Source organism: Oncorhynchus gorbuscha, linkage group LG09 (genome assembly GCF_021184085.1).
Source record: "Oncorhynchus gorbuscha isolate QuinsamMale2020 ecotype Even-year linkage group LG09, OgorEven_v1.0, whole genome shotgun sequence".
Lineage (NCBI taxonomy): Eukaryota > Metazoa > Chordata > Actinopteri > Salmoniformes > Salmonidae > Oncorhynchus > Oncorhynchus gorbuscha.
The window spans coordinates 72,417,177-72,442,170 of record NC_060181.1 but is presented as its reverse complement, the minus strand read 5'-3'; the positions used below and the strand labels follow the sequence as shown (position 1 = coordinate 72,442,170).

The 24,994-nt window shown below is 41.1% G+C and overlaps 1 protein-coding gene across 1 annotated transcript in view; it reads left to right on the top strand.

Moving 5' to 3' along the window:
* Positions 1-13,840: 13,840 nt before the first annotated feature.
* LOC124044016 (coiled-coil domain-containing protein 141-like) overlaps positions 13,841-24,994 on the top strand; it is a 48,327-nt gene continuing 37,173 nt past the window's right edge. Inside the window, exons 1-2 of the mRNA XM_046363319.1 lie at positions 13,841-14,284; positions 21,972-22,094. Coding sequence (XP_046219275.1) covers positions 14,180-14,284; positions 21,972-22,094 — 228 coding nt within the window. The 5' untranslated portion in view covers positions 13,841-14,179. The remainder of the gene's footprint in view (positions 14,285-21,971; positions 22,095-24,994) is intronic.

Genomic DNA, 24,994 nt, shown 5'->3' with positions numbered 1-24,994 from the left:
ATTATTTTAAGCATGGCATATAACGGAAGATCACCGCCTTTAAGTGGAATGCTATTCTATGGAGTGTGACGTCACATGGGCCTACAGCTCTTGTTTCGGATAGCCAGGCTGCCTTCCATTACTACTTAGTTATTGTGACACAGAGTCACTGTAGAGGAGCCAAACACCTGGTCAACATGCCAGACTGGAGGCCCATTAATGATCAACCTGACACTTCGATGGGTCAATAGGGACCACACATAAATAGAGAGTTATAATTGATGAACAACTGTGTTCAGGTCAAATTCAATTGTGATATGTATTATTCATTTCCTTCATTATCGGTGTCATTGATATTCTTGTAATGGATTAATTTATTGAACAATGTTTGTTAAATATGATAAGATCATAGAAATGTAGTTTCTTGCTGTGAGGCTAATCACCACTCTCAAAGCGACTGTTGTACTCTTTTTTTGATGGTCTAACATAGACATAGTATTCAACATAGACATAGTATTTAACATAGACATTGTATTCAACATAGACATTGTATTCACCATAGGCATTGTTTTCAACATAGACATTGTATTTAACATAGACATTGTATTCAACATAGACATTGTATTCAACATAGACATTGTATTCAACATAGACATTGTATTCAACATAGGCATGGTTTTCAACATAGACATTGTATTTAACATAGACATTGTATTCAACATAGACATTGTATTTAACATAGACATTGTATTCAACATAGACATTGTATTTAACATAGACATTGTATTTAACATAGACATTGTATTCAACATAGACATTGTATTCAACATAGACATTGTATTCAACATAGGCATGGTTTTCAACATAGACATTGTATTTAACATAGACATTGTATTCAACATAGACATTGTATTCAACATAGACATTGTATTTAACATAGACATTGTATTCAACATAGACATTGTATTCAACATAGACATTGTATTCAACATAGACATTGTATTCAACATAGACATTGTATTCACCATAAGCATTGTGTTCAACATAGACATTGTATTCAACATAGACATTGTATTCACCATAAGCATTGTGTTCAACATAGACATTGTATTCACCATAGACATTGTATTCAACATAGACATTGTATTCAACATAGACATTGTATTCAACATAGGCATGGTTTTCAACATAGACATTGTATTTAACATAGACATTGTATTCAACATAGACATTGTATTCAACATAGACATTGTATTCAACATAGACATTGTATTCAACATAGGCATGGTTTTCAACATAGACATTGTATTCAACATAGACATTGTATTCAACATAGACATTGTATTCAACATAGGCATGGTTTTCAACATAGACATTGTATTTAACATAGACATTGTATTCAACATAGACATTGTATTCAACATAGGCATGGTTTTCAACATAGACATTGTATTTAACATAGACATTGTATTCAACATAGACATTGTATTTAACATAGACATTGTATTCAACATAGACATTGTATTTAACATAGACATTGTATTTAACATAGACATTGTATTCAACATAGACATTGTATTCAACATAGACATTGTATTCAACATAGGCATGGTTTTCAACATAGACATTGTATTTAACATTGTATTAGACATTGTATTCAACATAGACATTGTATTCAACATAGACATTGTATTCAACATAGACATTGTATTCAACATAGACATTGTATTCAACATAGACATTGTATTCAACATAGACATTGTATTCAACATAGACATTGTATTCACCATAAGCATTGTGTTCAACATAGACATTTGTATTCACCATAGGCATTGTGTTCAACATAGACATTTGTATTCACCATAGGCATTGTGTTCAACATAGACATATTATTAAAGTCTAATGACTAAGAATAGGGCCTTTCTCTTCCATGAAGTATCGATCATCTGGTTCTGGCAAGACCTCAAAGATGTGTGACTCATAAACCACAGTTGTAACTTCCGCTTGACATACTGTAGATGGGGCTAAACGATGCAGGATGAGGTGCTGCAAAGGGTTCACAGGGATGTGAATACGGCTTGAGACAGACGACGAAGCCAACATAAAGAACATATAAAGAAAACTAGGGTTTTCTTTATAAAAGAAACACTTGTGATTGGTTTTGATATAGTGTAGGAGAATTTCAAAGACACTACTTTGGGATATACAGTGGGGAGAACAAGTATTTGATACACTGCTGATTTTGCAGGTTTTCCTACTTACAAAGCATGTAGAGGTCTGTCAGTTTTATCATAGGTACACTTCAACTGTGAGAGACGGAATCTAAAACAAAAATCCAGAAAATCACATTGTATGATTTTTAAGTAATTCATTTGCATTTTATTGCATGACATAAGTATTTGATCACCTACCAACCAGTAAGAATTCTGGCTCTCACAGACCTGTTTTTCTTTAAGAAGCCCTCCTGTTCTCCACTCATTACCTGTATTAACTGCACCTGTTTGAACTTGTTACCTGTATAAAAGACACCTGTCCACACACTCAGTAAAACAGACTCCAACCTCTTCAAAATGGCCAAGACAAGAGAGCTGTGTAAGGACATCAGGGATAAAATTGTAGACCTGCACAAGGCTGGGATGGGCTACAGGACAATAGGCAAGCAGCTTGGTGAGAAGGCAACAACTGTTGGCGCAATTATTAGAAAATGGAAGAAGTTCAAGATGATGGTCAATCACCCTCGGTCTGGGGCTCCATGCGAGATCTCATCTTGTGGGGCATCAATGATCATGAGGAAGGTGAGGAATCAGCCGAGAACTACACGGCAGGACCTGGTCAATGACCTGAAGAGAGCTGGGACCACAGTCTCAAAGAAAACCATTAGTAACACACTACGCCGTCATGGAATAAAATCCTGCAGCGCACGTAAGGTCCCCCTGCTCAAGCCAGCGCATGTCCAGGCCCGTCTGAAGTTTGATCCAGAGGAGGAATGGGAAAAGGTAATGTGGTCTGATGAGACAAAAAATTGAGCTTTTTGGTCTAAACTACACTCGCCGTGTTTGGAGGAAGAAGAAGGATGAGTACAACCCCAAGAACACCATCCCAACCGTGAAGCATGGAGGTGGAAACATCATTCTTTGGGGATGCTTTTCTGCAAAGGGGACAGGACGACTGCACCGTATTGAGGGGAGGATGAATGGGGCCATGTATCACGAGATCTTGGCCAACAACCTCCTTCCCCCAGTAAGAGCATTGAAGATGGGTCGTGGCTGGGTCTTCCAGCATGACAATGACCCGAAACACACAGTCAGGGCAACTAAGGAGTGGCTCTGTAAGAAGCATCTCAAGGTCCTGGAGTGGCCTAGTCAGTCTCCAGACCTGAACCCAATAGAAAATCTTTGGAGGTAGCTGAATGTCCATATTGCCCAGCAACAGCCCAGAAACCTGAAGGATCTGGAGAAGGTCTGTATAGAGGAGAGGGCCAAAATCCCTGCTGCAGTGTGTGCAATCCTGGTCAAGAACTACAGGAAACATATGATCTCTGTAATTGCAAACAAAGGTTTCTGTACCCAATATTAAGTTCTGCTTTTCTGACATATCAAATACTTATGTCATGCAATAAAATGCAAATTAATTACTTAAAAATCATACAATGTGATTTTCTGAATTTTTGTTTTAGATTCCGTCTGTCATGATAATGACAGACCTCTACATGCTTTGTATGTAGAAAAACCTGCCAAATTGGCAGTGTATCAAATACTTGTTCTCCCCACTGTACATATTCTTTGTATCAGATTAGAATAACATTGTTGTGGTGAATTTCTTTCCTTAAAGTGTTCACACAGTGAGAACAAGGGACAACCTGGTCTCAGAGCATCTGTACGCAAACCCGAGACACTCCACTCAGTGTGACGTACCACGCCTCGCATGGTATGTATTAATTTGTGGATGTCCATCACCTATATGATATGTTACAAATTACAATTCATATTATATGTTATGGATTTGCAAAATGTCCAATATGTTATGAATTCTAGCTAGGTGGCTAACGTTAGCTAGGCTAGGGGTTAGGGTTAAGGTTAGGGTGAAGTTTAGGAGTTAGGTTAAGAGTTAAGGTTAGGGTTAGTTAAAATGGTTAACTCTTTCTGTATAATGCATTTGTTGATCTTGGCTAGTTTAATGTTGTGCCAGGTAGCCTAGCGGTTAGGAATGTTGGGCCTGTAACTGCAAGGTTGCTGGTTTAAATCCCCAAGCTGACTACGTGAAACATCTGTTGGTGCCCTTGAGCAAGGCACTTAACCCTAATTGCTCCAGGGTTGCTGTCAATAATCTCTGACCCCACTCTCTGAGCACGTGCCAGGGGGTGGGATGTGCAAAAAACACATTGTCAATTCACACATGCACTTGTACATTTTTCTAAATAGTGAGAACGCCTGGGAGCTGGCGATGTTGAAAATGTTATCTTTAGACATTGTACTTTTCTTAAATGTAGTTTTGTAATTGACTTAAATAGAACGTCAAAGCCCTCTCCGCCTTGGGGGAAACAAACCATGGTCACCTTGGTTACCCCATTGGCTCACAGCAAAACTTGTTCTTCTGCTTGTTAACACAGACTGAGTCTATAGTAAGGAGGTCAATGAACTCGACCCAAACAATGGAAAAGCCATGGAATTGCATGGGAGGGAAAGATGCCGTGAGGGAATGATCCACCCGTGGAAAGATCCCGAATCTCCTCATTGCACCCCAGCAAAATGTGCCTACATATACGCTATTGTTTATGTGTATTTCACACTATGTTGAGGTACAGATCAGATGTATTGAAGTTAAAATATACTTTGACTACCATCACTGATTTCCTTATGCTAGATATACTACCAGCTAATACGAACGGGAGTTAGCATTTAGCAGTCACTTCTTCTAAACCTGAAAAGGAACAACTTCTAAATGTTATGCATTGAAAACAGACAAATATATAAAATTGTACTCTAGTAACCACATTTTGGGACTGTTTCAATACATCAATCATGACGCATTTGATAAATATCCACTATATTAGATCAGATTTGTTGAATGTGAGCCAATACTGCTTTCCCCACGGCTTGCATTGACCTATTTATTTTTCTTTACGATGACGGGTAGGCCGTTGGCCATCATTGTAAATAAGAATTTGTTCTTAACTGACTTGGCTAGTTAAATAAAAGTAAATAAATACAAATTCTTGTTTGTTTGGGTTTAACAGCAGTTGGCATCCAATATTTATGGTGCATTATCACCCCCAACTGGACTGGAGTATAAATCCATTAGACTTTGTGAAACAAAAAGGGAAAAGGAAAAAGAAAATCCCTGCCAACTCATTAAGAACCCACCAACCCATTCCCCTATTTTGGCTATCTGATTCTACACCAGGGAGACGACCTGGGAGCCCGGGACACTACCATTCAACACACCCTTGAAACTCTTCTGCAATAACATTTCGTAAACCCAAGTACTTCTCTACAGCTCCCACCACAACACCTGTTTTCTATGATGGCAGGGAAGACTAAAAAGCCAACGTTACTGAAGCACGTTGCATTCGGCAGGTAGCCTAGTGGTTAGAGCATTTGGCCAGTAACCAATAGGTTGCTGGATTGAATCCCCATGCTGTCAAGGTAAAAATCTGTCGCTCTGCCCCTAAGAAAGGCAGTTAACCCACTGTTTCCTGGGCACTGAAGACATGGATGTTGATTAAGGCAGCCCCCCCATACCTCTCTGATTCAGGGTTAAATCCCCCTTTCCCAATTCACTCTGTACTTGTGAAAAGTCTACTACTCACCGGGAGCCTCTTGGGATCCCTCAGCCATCTTCCTCTACTTTCTTCACTGCCTCGGCATTCGACACCTTCTGTACAACTCTGACCCTGGCAACCTAAACTTGCTTCTCTCGCATTGGATACTTTTGATCCCCAGCAACATGGGCACCCCTACTTCAGTTGATCCACCTCCACCCAGTAATCACTCCTTTCCTTTCTCCACCCTGTTCCTGAAAGCAAAACAAGTAAGAGCTCCTGTCCCCATTCACCAGGCGTGGAGCGCCCGCTCCCTCTGGGCGGGAGAAACACAAAAATCATCGCAAGTCCATTTCTGGTTACCTTTACCGATTCAAAAATGTCACTGCTACTTGACCACATTTGTCTTTATCATGACCATCGGTGCGAGGCTGGAGCCTGCCACCTCAGGTAATTCATCCTCACTCTCTTCCAATTCACCTCCAGAGCTACTGGAGTGCAGCTCATTCTGTTTGTACTGGACGGCAATCTTCCTTTCTAACTTTTAAATGATAAGTTTCGAGAAGCATAGCCTGTTCAGTGTTGTATTTAACATCCTAAATCATGCAATTATATATATATATATTTAAAAAAATATAAAAAAATAGGTTGCTCGTTTCAAAGCATAAATGGTATACACTGTAGTTTCTAAGTAACGTTACCACGTGACCAATGATGTCACTTCATCACGCCAAAGATTGTCTATTGCATGTCTGGTTAATCTCTGAATATTAAGAAATGTGAATTAGGAAATGTGAATTATTTGCATTGTGAATTATTGACCGCAGGTAGCCTAGTGGTTAAGAGTGTTGAGCAGATAACTGAAAGGTTGCTGTTTCAAATCCCCAAGCCGACTAGGTGAACACTCTGTCGATGTGCCCTTGAGCAAACCTGAATTACTCTGGATAAGTGTGTCTGCTAAATTATATGAGTCAATATGTAATATCCCTGTAAAGGACGTGATCACATATCTTGGTATCAGAAAGAAAGGGACCATCTACAAATCTCTCCTATTGTTGAGACATTTGGAAAGAGCTTTACACGACCTTCAGAATGTATTTACACCACTTTTTCCACATTTTGTTGTGTTACAGCCTGAATTGAAAATGAATTACATTTAGATTTTGTGTCACTGGCCTACAAACAACACACTGTAATGTCAAAGTTAAATTTTGTTTTTATAAATGTTTACAAATTAATTAATTAAATTAAAAGCTGAAAGGTCTTGAGTCAATAAGTATTCAAGCTCTTTCTTATGGCAAGCCTAAATAAGTTCAGGAGTAAATATGTTCTTAACTAGTCACATAATGAGTTGCATGGACTCACTCTGTGCTTAACACGATTTTTGAATCACTACTTCATCTCTGTATCCCAGACATACAATTATCTGTAAGGTCCCTCGGTCAACCACAAAGACCAGGGAGGTTTTCCAACGCAAAGAAGGGCACCTATTGGTAGATGGGTTAAAAAGAAAGAAAACAATAAGTTGAATATCCTTTTGAGCATGGTGAAGTTATTACTTATGCTTTGGATGATGTATCAATACACCCAGACACTACAAAGATACAGGCGTCCTTCCTAACTCAGTTGCCGAAGAGGAAGGATACCATTCAGGGATTTCACCATGAGGCCAATGGTGACCTTAAAACAGTTTAATGTCTTTGATAGGAGAAAACTGATGGATCAACAACATTGCATTTACTCCACAATTCAAACCTAAATAAGTGAAAAGAAGGAAGCCTACAGAATACAATTATTCCAGGAAGTGCATCCTATTTGCAATAAGGCACTAAAGTAAAACTGCAAAAAATAGAGAGAATGCCAAGAGCATGCAAAGCTGTCATCAAGGCAAAGGATGGCTACTTTAAAGAATCTCATATGTAAAATATATTTAGATTTGTTTAATACTTGTTTGGTTACTACATGATTCCATTTGTGTTATTTAACAGTTTTGATGTCTTCACTATTATTCTACAATGTAGAACATTGTAAAAATAAAGAAAAACCCTTGAATTAGTAGGTGTGTCCAAACTTTTGACTGGTACTGTATATATATGTACAGTGCCTTGCGAAAGTATTCGGCCCCCTTGAACTTTGCAAACTTTTGCCACATTTCAGGCTTCAAACATAAAGATATAAAGCTGTATTTTTTTGTGAAGAATCAACAACAAGTGGGACACAATCATGAAGTGGAGCGACATTTATTGGATATTTCAAACTTTTTTAACAAATCAAAAACGGAAAAATTGGGCGTGCAAAATTATTCAGCCCCTTTACTTTCAGTGCAGCAAGCACTCTCCAGAAGTTCAGTGAGGATCTCTGAATGATCCAATGTTGACCTAAATGACTAATGATGATAAATATAATCCACCTGTGTGTAATCAAGTCTCCGTATAAATGCACCTGCACTGTGATAGTCTCAGAAGTTCGTTAAAAGTGCAGAGAGCATCATGAAGAACAAGAAACACACCAGGCAGGTCCGAGATACTGTTGTGAAGAAGTTTAAAGCCGGATTTGGATACAAAAAGATTTCCCAAGCTTTAAACATCCCAAGGAGCACTGTGCAAGCGATAATATTGAAATGGAAGGAGTATCAGACCACTGCAAATCTACCAAGACCTGGCCGTCCCTCTAAACTTTCAGCTCATACAAGGAGAAGACTGATCAGAGATGCAGCCAAGAGGCCCATTATCACTCTGGATGAACTGCAGAGATCTACAGCTGAGGTGGGAGACTCTGTCCATAGGACAACAATCAGTCGTATATTGCTCAAATCTGGCCTTTATGGAAGAGTGGCAAGAAGAAAGCCATTTCTTAAAGATATCCATAAAAAGTGTCATTTAAAGTTTGCCACAAGCCACCTGGGAGAGACACCAAACATGTGGAAGAAGGTGCTCTGGTCAGATGAAACCAAAATTGAACTTTTTGGCAACAATGCAAAATGTTATGTTTGGCGTAAAAGCAACACAGCTCATCACCCTGAACACACCATCCCCACTGTCAAACATGGTGGTGGCAGCATCATGGTTTGGGCCTGCTTTTCTTCAGCAGGGACAGGGAAGATGGTTAAAATTGATGGGAAGATGGATGGAGCCAAATACAGAACCATTCTGGAAGAAAACCTGATGGAGTCTGCAAAAGACCTGAGACTGGGACGGAGATTTGTCTTCCAACAAGACAATGATCCAAAACATAAAGCAAAATCTACAATGGAATGGTTCGAAAATAAACATATCCAGGTGTTAGAATGGCCAAGTCAAAGTCCAGACCTGAATCCAATCGAGAATCTGTGGAAAGAACTGAGAACTGCTGTTCACAAATGCTCTCCATCCAACCTCACTGAGCTCGAGTTGTTTTGCAAGGAGGAATGGGAAAAAATTTCAGTCTCTCGATCTGCAAAACTGATAGAGACATAACCCAAGCGACTTACAGCTGTAATCGCAGCAAAAGGTGGCGCTACAAAGTATTAACTTAAGGGGGCTGAATAATTTTGCACGCCCAATTTTTCAGTTTTTGATTTGTTAAAAAGGTTTGAAATATCCAATAAATGTCGTTCCACTTCATGATTGTGTCCCACTTGTTGTTGATTCTTCACAAAAAAATACAGTTTTATATCTTTATGTTTGAAGCCTGAAATGTGGCAAAAGGTCGCAAAGTTCAAGGGGGCCAAATACTTTCGCAAGGCACTGTATATATGAGAAAGCTCTGTCAATGTGTTACTATTTATTCTGCTAGAATATACTGGAATGCAGCCCTGGGACAAGTGAACTGGAACAAAGTTTCATTGTTGTCGAGCAAATATTGTATATCTAACAAGGTGAAAGAAGCATCATATTAACTCATTCACAGAGTCTACCCCGTAAAGACCTTTAATGTACACAGATTCAAAATGGCTATAGATGACAAATGTGTTTTGTGTTTGTGACCAGAAACTCTTGACTATTGATTTTGGGACTGCTCTCATCAGAAGATTTAGGATTGAGTTAGAATACTTTATTTTAAGGTAAACTACTGTTAATGTTAATTTGGAAGACTCTGATATTACGTTTTATTCTGACCCAACTGATATGGACCCCAGTTAAATTTGTATTGTTAATTTGATTATTTTACTTGGAAGATTTTTTTATTGATAAGATGAGGTGGCGGAGAACAAACCCCTCTTTCAATTATTTAACATAGAACTGAAATATTATTTATGTTTTTGTATGTTGTGTTATTGTTTGTGGTTCCGGTGCCTTCTTCCAAGTTGCTTTCAAACACTGACCTCTACTGGACACCTTATTTACCAATTTATGAAAGTTCAAATGTTTCCAGTGTATTGCAACCAAGCAGTAGCTCAGCAGGTATCTGAGACTAGCATAGGCACAAGATCTGGCTATGTTTGGATTTGGAAATGTATTTTGTGTGAAACCACACTATCTTTCCAATGTTGTTCAAATTATTTGTTTTTATTAAGTGTATCCTACGATAATCTTTTGTCTTCAGCATCCTAAATAATACAACACATGCTCAATAAAATAAATAGTGAACCTCACATTCTAAGTAGGCTACATATACTTTATCTAAGTTCACACCTATTGATTGCGCCACAAAGTATGGGTGGAATGACGGGAAAAAAGTATATATTAACGTCAAACATGCTGATATTTATTCTTGACCAGCAGATGTCACTAATGTGCATTGCGTTAGAAGTTCTGAGTAATAAACCGTTTTTTGGCACAATTTGGGAAAGCCCCATAGGGTTCAGAGAGCCTAGGTTTCCCATCACTAATTTCAGTATTTACTGAACAAATCTGAATGATTTTTGGAAGCGATACACAACATCCAAGATTAGTATTAATCTTGTGAAAATGTGTATTTCATAAGTACGCATATTTTCCTTGTTGTTTTCTGCCTTCACACCATTAAATAAAGTTAAGGAGGAAATTGAAGCCTATGCAGTCTGAATGGAGAATGTTTTAGGTACGAACCGGTCCACGAGGGACACAAAAATGTATAAGCTGCATTCAATGCGTTTTCGACGGTAAAATGAAATGACTCAATATTGCCATCTGCTGGCCTTTGGGCTAGGGTCATTGGCTAGAAAGATTACAGCTTGTGTAGAATGTATGTTTTTTGGGGGCATTTTACCTAACCCTTACATTTTTCCTGACCTTAACCTTGTTCTCCTAACCTGCTGTGTAAATTCTCCTAACCTGCTACGAAAAGTCAATTCTGGTTAATTCTGACATAAACTGTATACCATCTAGTCAAAACCATCTGTAGGGTGTTGTGGTGGCTTCTGGGTTTACTAGGTCTTCTCTTGTTAATGGTTATTTTTATTTGGTTGGGAGATAATAGTAACTATAAACAAATAGACAAAAATATTTATATTCACACATCAAACAACACTACACAAACAAATATTATATCCATATGGGGGGAAAATTCCAAAGCAAATGCTGTTTGTGGCCCAGTTTATTGAAAACAAGGGAATGTCTGCTCGGACACTTTTATCACCAAATATCACCAAACTTTATATTTTAATATAGCTTAAAGGTGATACTTTAAAATGTTTGCATCTATCTGACCCAGTAGCTTTTAATAGGCCTAAATCTTGAAGGTGATACTGTAGCTGTTGTTGATGCTTAATGACATGAGGCTGATGGTGATGCTATATTTAACGTTCTCTGAATTCTCTCAGCCAGGCCGGGGCCACTCAGAGGGTACATCCCAAATGACCCCCTATTCTCTTTAGGGTACACAAGTTTTAACCAATGCCCCAAGGGCCCTTGTCAAAAGTAGTGAACACTGCACTATATAGAGAATATTGTGCCATTTGGGATGTCGCTCAGAGAGGGACGCTAGCAGGGATAGCTTTATCAGGGGACACCCACAGGTGGCTCTTTGGAGTGAGGGGCCTTCCAGGTCCACCCAAGCTGTCCTGGGCTGTGTGTGTGTGTGCCCCCGACTCGTCTTTCAACACAGTCTTACTTTCTCAGCTGTTTCTCTAACTTCTCCAACAGCTGTTTCCAGCCTGCCTGCAGCACTAGTCCATGGCAGACCTGGGTAGCCTAGTGATTAGAGTAGTAACCGGAAGGTTGCAAGTTCAAACCCCCGAGCTGACAAGGTACAAATCTGTCGTTCTACCCCTGAACAGGCAGTTAACCCACTGTTCCTAGGCCGTCATTGAAAATAAGAATTTGTTCTTAACAGACTTGCCTAGTTAAATAAAGGTTAAATAAATAAAAATACCATTTCAAATTATTTCAAATATTTTAGCTGTGGTGGATTGAGCTTGCATGTTACATTAGAACCAATAGTAAAGTCTGAAAAGTGAAAACCAGACCATCCGGCACTCTGGATTTCGAGTAGTATTTGAACCCAGGTCTGAGGGGCTGTAGTGTTATTGGGGAAGCATGACATGCAGAGTCAAGTTGTCCTGTTAGCAATCACAATATTTCTTTTGACAGTCAGGCTCCCTGGCATGCCTGTGAGTAGGCTACATGCCACACAAATGTCTTCCCTCAAGCATCTAAACTGTTGCTTCAACAGTCATGATTGTTCATATTATTGTTTGGCAAGTCAGTAGCACACACAGTGAAGTCCCACAGCGTAAACCCCGAACACTGGTACTATTCTCGAGATGGAGCATTTCTACTCAGTATGAAGCCCAGTTTGATTATTCACATTCACCTCCTCCACAGTGCTACCCATTACAGACAGTCAGTTCTCTGTCCTTAAACCTTGGCATGCCCTCTAACTAAGCCCACTACAATTACGCCTCCTCTTATAAAACAATACAGTTATTAGGCTATACTGCACTATCTATCTATCTATCTATCTATCTATCTATCTATCTATCTATCCATCTATCTATGATCCCTTATTGATGTCACCTGTTAATTCCACTTCAATCAGTGTAGATGTAGGGGAGGAGCTCGATTAAAGGAGGACCCCCCCCCCCCCCCCCGAGACAACTGAGTCAGGGATTGTGTATGTGTGTCATTCAGAGGGTCGATGGGCAAGACAAAAGATTTAAGTACCTTTGAACTGTGTATTGTATTAAGTTCCAGGCACACTGGTCAAGAACTGCAACGCTGCTGTTTTTTTTAACGTTCAACAGTTTCCTGTGCCTATCAAGAATGGTCCACCACCCAAAGGACAACTTGACACAACTGTGGGAAGCATTGGCGTCAACATGAGTCAGCATGTGGAACTCTTTCAACACCTTATAGAGTCCATGCACCAATGAATTGAGCCTGTTCTGAGGGCAAAAGGAGGAGGGTGCATGCAACTCAATATTAGGAAGGTGTTCCTAATGTTTGTACATACTGTATATCATTATCTCAGGAGAGTCAACGGCATACTTCGCTCTATTGGATCAAGTATCAAAGACACTCAAAAATTGGGCCTGCAGGATGCTGAGGTGACTCTCTGACTCTCTCTCTCTAACCGCCTTGCTCAAGAGCAGAACGGCAGATTTTTCCACCTTGAGGGCTCTGAACCAGTGACTGTTCGGGCACAATGTGCTTAACCGGTAGGCTACCTGCTTAAAGGGGTATCTAGTTAGCCAGCCATGAGGGTGTGGACATTTCTCTCTCTTAGAAGATACTTAAACACTCGTGCAGCATACCAGTGTTAAGTGTTCTTGGCTTTTGGTTGTAGAAAAACTTATTCACAGACCCAGAGGAGCAAGATAATAATCTGTCCTGCTCTGGATAAGAGCGTCTGCTAAATGACTTAAATGTAAAATGTAAATGTCCAACTGTGTTGACTCACAGGGTATTTTACCCTTCTATTGGAAGATACAGTAGATAGGCCAATTGATATGATATTCCATGGATGGACTGGAGCTTTTGTGGGGTTTGTCTGTGTGGGATGGGAGGCAGGAAAAGATAAAGAGGGGCTGGGAGAGAGACAGGCAGGGAGAGGGGGCGGTTGTGAAAATAGACCAGAGTAGAGCGGAGCCAAAGAACTAGGGGTGTGTCAAAATGGCTCCCAACACAGCACAGTGTGATATTTCTATTTTTATCACAGTTGCCTGCCGTGTTCTGCCCTGTCAACTTCTCTCTGCTCTGTGTCTCCTGCCTGTTGAGTGTCAGTCAGTCCATTGACGCTAGTGGCTCTGCTGTGGGACTGGAGTGAGTGGAACGGGGCCAGAACACCACTGATGAAACATACACCTTTCAACAGAACTGGATTTTATAACACCTGTTGGACAAGGGGACCGAGGGGACTCTCTACTGTGGTTACTCTCTCCTCTCTACCTTCAAAGGAAATATTGAAGGACTGTTGCTGTTGAGTTTTGAAGTCCCCAGAGACTGAAGTGAGAGAATAGGAGACAGACAAGGATTTTCAGGATCCAGGAAGAAGAGAGGGGACAGTAGAGGCTGTTCTTACATTTGGACGGGGGAGACGATGTCTAACAAAGGTGACACTGGAGGTCAACCTGCTGCCACAACAACAATCAGCACTATTGCCGTGCAGGCTGGCGACTCTCAGATTATTGTCACTGTGCTCAAGGTACCGACATTCTAAAATATTATTTAGTTGTGTCTTTGGGTTTTCTTTAGCTGTCTTTAATTGCCTTTTTAAGAGTATTTTGGGACCTTGAAAGCACTATATTAAACGTATTTATTCTTCTCACGTTTGTAGATATCTCAGGTGAACAGAACTTGTTCTAAGAAATGTTTGGCTGTATGCCTCTCAGAACTCTACTTTGGTCAGAAATGGTTGATCAGGCCATCTAAAAAGTATGAAAAAATGGAGAAGATCAGTATTTACAAGCAGTTTTAACAGAGAAGTTGTCCAACATTACCATAGTGTTATGGCGATATAATAACAACAACTGGCTATAATTCAGTGTCAGGCTAGATTATTGATCTGTCTGAATCTGACAGACACTGACCTCACCGTGTTCAGCGATCTGCATCCATCGATCTTCTTTCCAAAGTGCTGCTGCTAATAGAGGATGTCCCAAAAGGCACCCTATTCCCTTTATGGTGCCTCAGTCTGGTCTGGTCAAAAGTAGTGCACTTACCTATATAGGGAATAGGGTGCCATTTGGGACGCAGCCAGAGAAAGGCATTTAATGTTGTCAGTGATGTCACAAGCTCACATAGTCCTCATTGTTCAGCTGGTGTCCTGAGGTGTCAATAGCTCTCTCTGTTTGTCCATTAAGCTTATAGGAAATATTTCCTAGCCAAACCAGAAGGCTTATATCAATGCCTCACATACTAACTCCATGTACAGGGCTTTCCCGCAGTAGTAATAAAACAACGGACATAATATATTTTTTATTTTCCCACATACCTGTGTGAAATACATTCTAAATGTGTTGGAAAGATATTAGATATGGTCAAACAGAAATAGAGGAGATGGTTTTCAAATATGACTCATTTTTCTTGCCTGTTTTGTTTGAAAAGAGAGAGATGTTTGTTGTCCTCTGTTGTATCCTCTGCCATCAATTTTGTTGACCACTTTTGGTTGTGAAGGTGATGGCGTTCCTCTGCGTTCCGAGGCCCCTTTATACTGACTGCCACAGCCACAGACACAGCTGCAATCTAAGGCATGCAATGATTAAAGAGCAAAACATGCCTAGTAAGAAATAATCTCTACAGCTGGCACAGACATAGGTGGCTGTAACCACATATCCACAGTGGTTATTGACAAATCAATTATTGTGTAAGTGAAATGATTCCTTACATTTGAGACAACATAGGCTACTGTAATGTTTGAGACACCCATACAGTGAGGGAAAAAAGTATTTGATCCCCTGCTGATTTTGTATGTTTGCCCACTGACAAAGAAATGATCAGTCTATAATTTTAATGGTAGGTTTATTTGAACAGTGAGATACAGAATAACAACAACAAAAATCCAGAAAAACACATGTCAAAAATGTTATAAATTGATTTGCATTTTAATGAGGGAAATAAGTATTTGACCCCTCAGCAAAACATGACTTAGTACTTGGTGGCAAAACCCTTGTTGGCAATCACAGCGGTCAGACGTTTCTTGCAGTTGGCCACGAGGTTTGCACATATCTCAGGAGGGATTTTGTCACACTCCTCTTTGCAGATCTTCTCCAAGTCATTGGTTTCGAGGCTGACGTTTGGCAACTCGAACCTTCAGCTTCCTCCACTGATTGTCTATGGGATTAAGGTCTGGAGACTGGCTAGGCCACTCCATGACCTTAATGTGCTTCTTCTTGAGTAACTCCTTTGTTGCCTTGGCCGTGTGTTTTGGGTCATTGTCCTGCTGGAATACCCATCCATGACCCATTTTCAATGCCCTGGCTGAGGGAAGGAGGTTCTCACTCAAGATTTGACGGCAGCATTCCTCCTCCTCCAAACACGGCGAGTTGATGCCAAAGAGCTCCATTTTGGTCTCATCTGACCAAAACACTTTCACCCAGTTGTCCTCTGAATCATTCAGATGATCATTGGCAAACTTCAGATGGGCATGTATATGTGCTTCCTTGAGCAGGGGGGCCTTGCGGGCGCTGCAGGATTTCAGTCCTTAACGGCGTAGTGTGTTACCAATTGTTTTCTTGGTGACTATGGTCCCAGCTGCCTTGAGATCATTGACAAGATCCTTACCGTTCTCATGATCATTGCAACTCCACGAGGTCCCATGCCGTGGGAGATTGACAGTTCTTTTGTGTTTCTTCCATTTGCGAATTATCGCACCAACTGTTGTCACCTTCTCACCAAGCTGCTTGGCGATGGTCTTGTAGCCCATTCCAGCCTTGTATAGTTCTATAGTCTTGTCCCTGACATCCTTGGAGAGCTCTTTGGTCTTGGCCATGGTGGATAGTTTGGAATCTGATTGATTGATTGCTTCTGTGGACAGGTGTCTTTTATACAGGAAAAAAAGCTGAGATTAGGAGCATCCCCTTTAAGAGTGTGTTCCTAATCTCAGCTCGTTACCTGTATAAAATACACATGGGAGCCAGAAATCTTTCTGATTGAGAGGGGGTCAAATACTTATTTCCCTCATTAAAATGCAAATCAATTTATAACATTTTTTAAATGCGTTTTTCTGGATTTTGTTGTTGTTGTTCTGTCTCTCACTGTTCAAATAAACCTACCATTAAAATTATAGACTGATCATTTCTTTGTCAGTGTGCAAACATACAAAATCAGCAGGGGATCAAATACTTTTTTTCCCATCACTGTACATCTTGTAATTTGGCGTAACAGCTGTTGGTGATCCTCGCAGTGCCCATGCGTACAATGTGGCTGTAACCACCACGGTCTTCATTGACAAATCAATTACTGTAATGTCTATTCAAATGTCCATTGTATGTCACACTGGAGACATTATATACATATAGTTTAGCGTACACTACAGACACGATGTAGTAATACTGTCATATAGGCTACAGCACCAGCTGTTGGTGCTTTTGACTTTCAGAGTGACACTTTAAAGAAAAGCTTAACTTTCAGATAATTTGGAGTTAATGTGTCACCCAGAGAGGTATCAGTAATAACAGCAAAGGAATTCCTAAGTCACTTTAATCGTTTGATATTGTCGTCGGCTGTCCTAGATGGCACAATATTCCCTATATAGTGCACTACTTTTGACCAGGGCCCATATCAATCTATCAAATGTATTTATCAAGCCCTTCTTACATCAGCTGATGTCACAAAGTTCTATACAGAAACCCAGCTTAAACCCCAAACAGCAAGCAATACAGGTGTAGAAGCACGGTGACTAGGAAAAACTCCCTAGAAAGGCCAGAACCTAGGAAGAAACCTAGAGAGGAACCAGGCTCTGAGGGGTGGCCAGTCCTCTTCTGGCTGTGTTGGGTGGAGATTATAACAGAACATGGCCAAGATGTTCAAATGTTCATAGATGACCAGCAGGGTCAAATAATAATAATCACAGTGATTGTCGAGGGTGCAACAGGTCAGCACTTCAGGAGTAAATGTTAGTTGGCTTTTCATAGCCGATCACTCAGAGTATCTCAACTGCTCGTGCTGTCTCTAGAGAGTTGAAAACAGCAGGTCTGGGACAGGTAGCACATCCGGTGAACAGGTCAGGGTTCCATAGCCGCAGGCAGAACAGTTGAAACTGGAGTAGCAGCACGGTCAGGTGGACTGGGGACAGCAAGGAGTCATCAGGCCAGGTAGTCCTGAGGCATGGTCCTAGGGCTCAGGTCCTCAGAGAGAGAAAGAAAGAAAGAAAGAAAGAAAGAGAAATATAGAGAGAGAATTAGAGAGAGCATACTTAAAATCACACAGGACACCGGATAAGACAGGAGAAATACTCCAGATATAACAAACTGACCCTAGCCCCCCGACACAAACTACTGCAGCATAAATACTGGAGGCTGAGACAGGAGGGGTCGGGAGACACTGTGGCCCCGTCCGACGATACCCCGGACAGGGCCAAACAGGCAGGATATAACCCTACCCATATTTTCAAAGCACAGCCCCACACCATTAGAGGGATATCTTCAACCACCACGGCACAACCCAAGGGGGAGGGGGGGGGGGGCGCCAACCCGGACAGGAAGATCACATCAGTGACTCAACCCACTCAAGTGACGCACCCCTCCTAGGGACGGCATGGAAGAGCACCAGTAAGCCAGTGACCCAGGCCCTGTAATAGGGTTAGAGGCAGAGAATCCCAGTGGAGAGTGGGGAGACCGGCCAGGCAGAGACAGCAAAGGCAGTTCGTTGCTCCAGTGCCTTTCCGTTCACCTTCATACTCCTGGGCCAGAATACACTAAATCATAGGACCTACTGAAGAGATGAGTATTCAATAAAGACTTAAAGGTTGAAACCGAGTCTGGGTCTCTCACATGGGTAGGCAGACCATTCCATAAAAATTGAGCTCTATAGGAGAAAGCCCTGCCTCCAGCTGTTTGCTGAGAAATTCTAGGGACAGGAAGGAAGCCTGCGTCTTGTGAACATAGCGCACATGTAGGTATGTACGGCAGGATCAAATTGGAAAGATAGGTAGGAGCAAGCCCATGTAATGCTTTGTAGGTCAGCAGTAAAACCTTGAAATCAGCCCTTGCCTTAACAGGAAGCCAGTGTAGAGAGGCTAGCACTGGAGTAATATGATCACATTTCTTGGTTCTAGTTCAAGATTAATTGTCAGATCCAACAGAAGATCTCTTTGTATCTTGGGACCTAGAACTAGCATCTCTGTTTTGTCCAAGTTTAAAAGTAGAACACTTGCAGCCGTCCACTTCCTTATGTCTGAAACACAGGCTTCCAGGGAGGCAATTTTGGGGTTTCACCATGTTACATTATGTTTCCGAATTACATCACCAAGAGGTGAAATATATAGTGAGAACAATAGTGGTCCTAAAAATGAGCCTTGAGGAACACCAAAATGTACAGTTGATTTGTCAGAGGACAAACCATCCACAGAGACAAACTGATATCTTTCCGACAGATAAGATCTAAATCAGGCCAGAACTTGTCCATGTAGACCAATTTGGGTTTCCAATCTCTCCAAAAGAATGTGGTGAACGATGGAATCAAAAGCAGCACTAAGGTCTAGGAGCACGAGAACAGATGCAGAGCCTTGGTCTGATGCCATTTTAAGGTAATTTACCACCTTCACAACTGCAGTCTCAGTGCTATGATGGGGTCTAAAACCAGACTGAAGCATTTCATATACATTGTTTGTCTTCAGGAAGGCAGTGAGTTGCTGCGCAACAGCTTTTTCTAAAAAACTTTGAGAGGAATGGAAGATTCGATATAGGCCGATAGTTTTTTATATTTTCTGGGTCAAGGTTTGGCTTTTTCAAGAGAGGCTTTATTACTGCCACTTTTAGTGAGTTTGGTACACATCCGGTGGATAGAGAGCTGTTTATTATGTTCAACATAGGAGGGCCAAGCACAGGAAGCAGCTCTTTCAGTAGTTTAGTTGGAATAGGGTCAAGTATGCAGTTTGAAGGTTTAGAGTCCATGATTATTTTCATCAATGTGTCAAGAGATATAATACTAAAAAACTTGAGTGTCTCCCTTGATCCTAGGTCCTGGCAGAGTTGTGCAGAGTTGTGGACAACTGAGCTTTGGAGGAATACACAGATTTAAAGAGGAGTCCATCATTTGCTTTCTAATGATCATGATCTTTTCCTCAAAGAAGTTCATGAATGTATCACTGCTGAAATGAAAGCCATCCTCTTTTAATGCTGCTTTTTAGTTAGCTTTGCGAAAGTATCAAAAATTTATTTTGGATTGTTCTTATTTTCTTCAATGAAATTGGAAAAATAGGATGATCGAGCAGCAGTGAGGGCTCTTCGATACTGCACGGTACTGTCTTTCCAAGCTAGTCGGAAGACTTCCAGTTTGGTGTAGCGCCATTTTCTGTATACCAGGGAGCTAGTTTCTTATGACAAATGTGTTTTGTTTATAGGGGTGCAACTGCATCTAGGGTATTGCGCAAGGTTAAACTGACTTCCTCAGTTAGGTGGAGGGAGTCTGGAAGGGAATCTAGGAATCTTTGGGTTGTCCAAGATTTTATAGCACGACTTTTGATGATCCTTGGTTGGGATCTGAGCAGATTATTTGTTGCGATTGCAAACATAAGAAAATGGTGGTCCAAAAGTCCAGGATTATGAGGAAAACCATTAAGATCCACAACATTTATTCCACGGAACAAAACTAGGTCCAGAGTATGACTGTGGCAGTGAGCAGGTCCGGAGATATTTTGGACAAAACCCACTGAGTCTGTGGACTTTTCCATGTGAATTTTTTAAGTCACCAAAAATTAGAATATTATCTGCCATGACTACAAGGTCCAATAGGAATTCAGGGAACTCAGTGAGGAACGCTGTATATGGCCCAGGAGGCCTGTAAACAGTAGCTATACAAAGTGATTGAGTAGGCTGCATAGATTCATGACTAGAAGCTAAAAAGACGAAAACGTAGTTAAAAAGAAAATGTTAGCAACACCTCCGCCTTTGCGGGATGAGCGGGGGACATGGTCACTATTGTAACCAGAAGGTGAGGCCTCATTTAACACAGTAAATTAATCAGGCTTAAGACATTTTTCAGTCAGGCCAATTACATCAAGATTATGATCAGTGATTAGTTCATTGACTATAACTGCCTTGGAAGTGAGGGATTTAACATAGCCCTATTTTGAGATGTGAGGTATCACAATCTCTTTCAATAATGTCAGGAATGGAGGAGATCTTTATTCCAGTGAGATTGCTAAGGCGAACACCGCATGTTTAGTTTTGCCCAACCTAGGTCGAGGCACAGACACGGTCTCAATGGGGATAGCTGAGCTGACTACGCTGACTGCTAGTGGCAGACTCCACTAAGCTAGTAGGCTGGCTAACAGCCTGCTACCTGGCCTGTTCCCTGTCTCATTGTGGAGCAAGGGGAGTTAGAGCCCTGTCTATGTTCGTAGATAAGATGAGAGCATCCCTCCAGCTAGGATGGAGTCCGTCACTCCTCAACAGGCCAGGCTTGTTCCGGTTTGTGGGTGAGTCCCAGAAGAGGGCTAATTATCTACAAATTCTATCTTTTGGGAGGGGCAGAAAACAGTTTTCAACCAGTGATTGAGTTGTGAGACTGCTGTAGAGCTCATCACTCCCCCTAATTGGGAGGGGGCAAGAGACAATTACTCAATGCCGACACATCTTTCTAGCTGATTTACACGCTGAAGCTATGTTGCGCTTGGTGACCTCTGACTGTTTCATCCTAACATCGTTGGTGCCGACGTGGATAACAATATCCCTATACTCTCTACACTCACCATAGGGCTTTTGGTCAAAAGTAGTACACTATGTAGGGAATAGGGTGTCATTTGGGACGTAGACTCTGAAGGTGTTCCCGGGACACGACAGTATAGTGGAAAAGGAGCCCCAGTTGCGGAAGACATACCTATTTCCAAGCGGTGTTTACACACTGTAAAAGTCACAGGGAGACCATGTGGATGTTCACAGGTATAATGTTACACCAACCTGCCCTGCTCACAGTCGGAACATAAACAACATGTAACATGGCCTTGGCAGGGCAACACAAACAGACCTTTCCATCCTGCTGGTTTAACTTGGACGAGTCTCTTTGATACATAGTAGTACATTCATTGATCCAATGGACGCAGACAGGCTATTTATTCCTAAAATATGGGAAGAAATATGTACTGAAAACATAAGGGAGAAAACAAACAATTCCTTCCGTAAAGTTGAGTGTGTTTTGTTGTGTGTGTGTGTCTGTGTTTTGTACTATAGTGTGGGGAACTTGTAAAGCTGCAGTTGACTGAAGCCAATCCCAACCTGCTGGAGATCGGCAGCAACAAGGACGAAACAAAGAAACTGCTGGATGAACACCAGCAGCTCCTGATCAAACTCAAGGTAATAATCTCATTAGGAATACAGTAGAGCGGCATACAACTAATGTGTCAGCTTAGGTGACATAAGTACACTATTCTGTTATTGATACTGTATGTCACTATTTGGACATACTCGAATGAGACCATGCTAGGCCACGAGGATGAGCTGCCCATTGGGCATATTACACTGAACAAAAATATAAATGCAACATGCAACAATTGCAAAGATTTTACTGAGTTAATTTAAGGAAATCAGTCAATTTAAATAAATAAATGATACCCTAATCAATGGATTTCACATAATTGGGAATACAGATATGCATCTGTTGGGCACAAAAGGTAGGGGCTTTGATCATAAAACCAATCAGTATCTGGTATGACCACCATTTGCCTCATGCACCGCAACACAGGTCCTTCACATAGAGTTGATCAGGCTGTTGATTGTGGCCTGCGGAATGTTGTTCCTCTCCTCTTCAATGGCTGTGTGAAGTTGCTGGATATTGACGTGAACTGGAACACGTTGTTGTACACGTCGATCCAGAGCATCCCAAACATGCTCAAATGGGTGACATGTCTGGTGAGTATGCAGGAATTGTGTACAGGTCCATACGACATGGGTGATGGCGGCACGGCAATGGGCCTCTTGATCTCAAATTGATAAAATGCAATTGTGTTCGTTGTCTGTAGCTTATGCCTGCCCATACCACTGCCACAAGGGAGCACTCTGTTCACAATGTTGACGTCAGCAAACCGCTTGCCCACACATGCCATACATGCTGTCTGCCATCTACCCTGAACAGTTGAAACTGACATTCATCTGTGAACAGCACACATCTCCAGCATGCCAGTGGCCATCAAAGATGAGCATTTGCCCATTGAAGTTAGGTCAAGACCCTGGTGAGAACCATGCAGATGAGGTTTCTGATAGTTTGTGCAAAAATTATTTGGGCTGTGCAAACTCATAGTTTCATCAGCTGTCCAGGTGGCTGTTCTCAGACAATCTGCTGGATGTGGAGGTCCTGGACTGGCCTGGTCACACGTGGTCTGCGGTTGTGAGGCCAGGTGGACGTACTGCCAAATTCTCTAAAATTACATTGGAGGTGGCTTATAGTTGAGAAATTAACATTAAATTATCTGGCAACAGCTTTGGGGGACGTTCCTGCAGTCAGCATGCCAATTGCATGCTCCCTCAAAACGTGAAACATCTGTGACATTGTGATGTGTGACAAATCGGCACATTTTAGAGTGGCCTTTCATTGTCCCCAGCACAAGGGACACCTGTGTAATGATCATGCTGTTTAATCAGCTTCTTGATATGCCACACCTGTCAGGTGGATGCATTATCTTGGCAAAGGAGAAATTATCACTAACAGGCATGTAGACAAATTTGAGCACAAGTAGAGAAATAAGCTTTGAGAGAAATAAGCTTTTTGTGCGTATGGAACATTTCTGGGATCTTTTATTTCAGCTCATGAAACATGGGACTTTACATGTTGCGTTTATATTTTTGTTGAGTGTAGTTACAGTTGAAGTCAGAAGTTTACATACACTTAGGTTGGAGTCATTAAAACTTGTTTTTCAACCACTCCACAAATTTCTTGTTAACAAACTATACATTTGGCAAGTCAGTTAGGACATCTACTTTGTGCATGACAGAAGTAATTTTTCCAACAACCTGTGGATGTATTTCAAGGCCTACCTTCAAACTCAATGCCTCTTTGCTTGACATCATGGGAAAATCAAAAGAAATCAGCTAAGACCTCAGAAAACAAATTGGAGACCTCCACAAGTCTGGTTCATTCTTGGGAGTAATTTCCAAATGCCTGAAGGTACCACATTCATCTGTACAAACAATAGTATGCAAGTATAAACACCATGGGACCACACAGCTGTCATACCGCTCAGGAAGGAGACGTGTTCTGTCTCCTGGAGATGAACGTACTTTGGTGCGAAAAGTGCAAATCAATCACAGAACAAAGAGCAAAGGACCTTGTAAAGATGCTGGAGGAAACAGGTACAAAACTATCTATATCCACAGTAAAACAAGTCCTATATCGACAAAACCTGAAAGGCCGCTCAGCAAGGAAGAAGTCACTGCTCCAAGACCGCCATATGAAAAGCCAGACAATAGTTTGCAACTGCACATGGGGACAAAGGTTGTACTTTTTGGAGATATGTCCTCTGGTCTGATGAAACTGTTTGGCCATGACAACCATCGTTATGTTTGGAGGAAAAAGGGGGAGGCTTGCAAGCCAAGGTACACCATCCCAACTGTGAAGCATGGGGGTGGCAGCATCATGTTGTGGGTGTGCTTGGCTGCAGGAGGGACTGGTGCACTTCACAAAATAGATGGTATCATGAAGCAGGAAAATTTTGAAGCAATAACTCAAGAAATAAGTCAGGAAGTTAAAGCTTGGTTGCAAATGGGTCTTCCAAATGAACAATGACTCCAAGCATACTTCCAAAGTTGTGGCAAAATGGCTTAAGGACAACAAAGTCAAGGTATTGGAGTGGCCATCACAAAGCCTTGACCTCAATCCTATAAAACATTTGTTGGCAGAACTGAAAACGCGTGTGCCTGACTCAGTTACACCAGCTCTGTCGGCAGGAATGTGCCAAAAGTCACCCAATATATTTTGGGATCTTGTGGAAGGCTACCCGAAACGTATGATCCAAGTTAAACAATTTAAAGGCAATGCTATCAAATACTAATTGAGTGTAACTTCTAACCCACTGGGAATGTGATGAAAGAAATAAAAGCTGAAATAAATCATTCTTTCAACTATTATTGTGACATTTTACATTCTTAAAATAAAGTGGAGATCCTAACTGACCCAAGACGAGGAATTCTTACTAGGATTTACTATCAGGAATTGTGAAAAACTGAGTTTAAATGCATTTGGCTAAGGTGTATGTAAACTT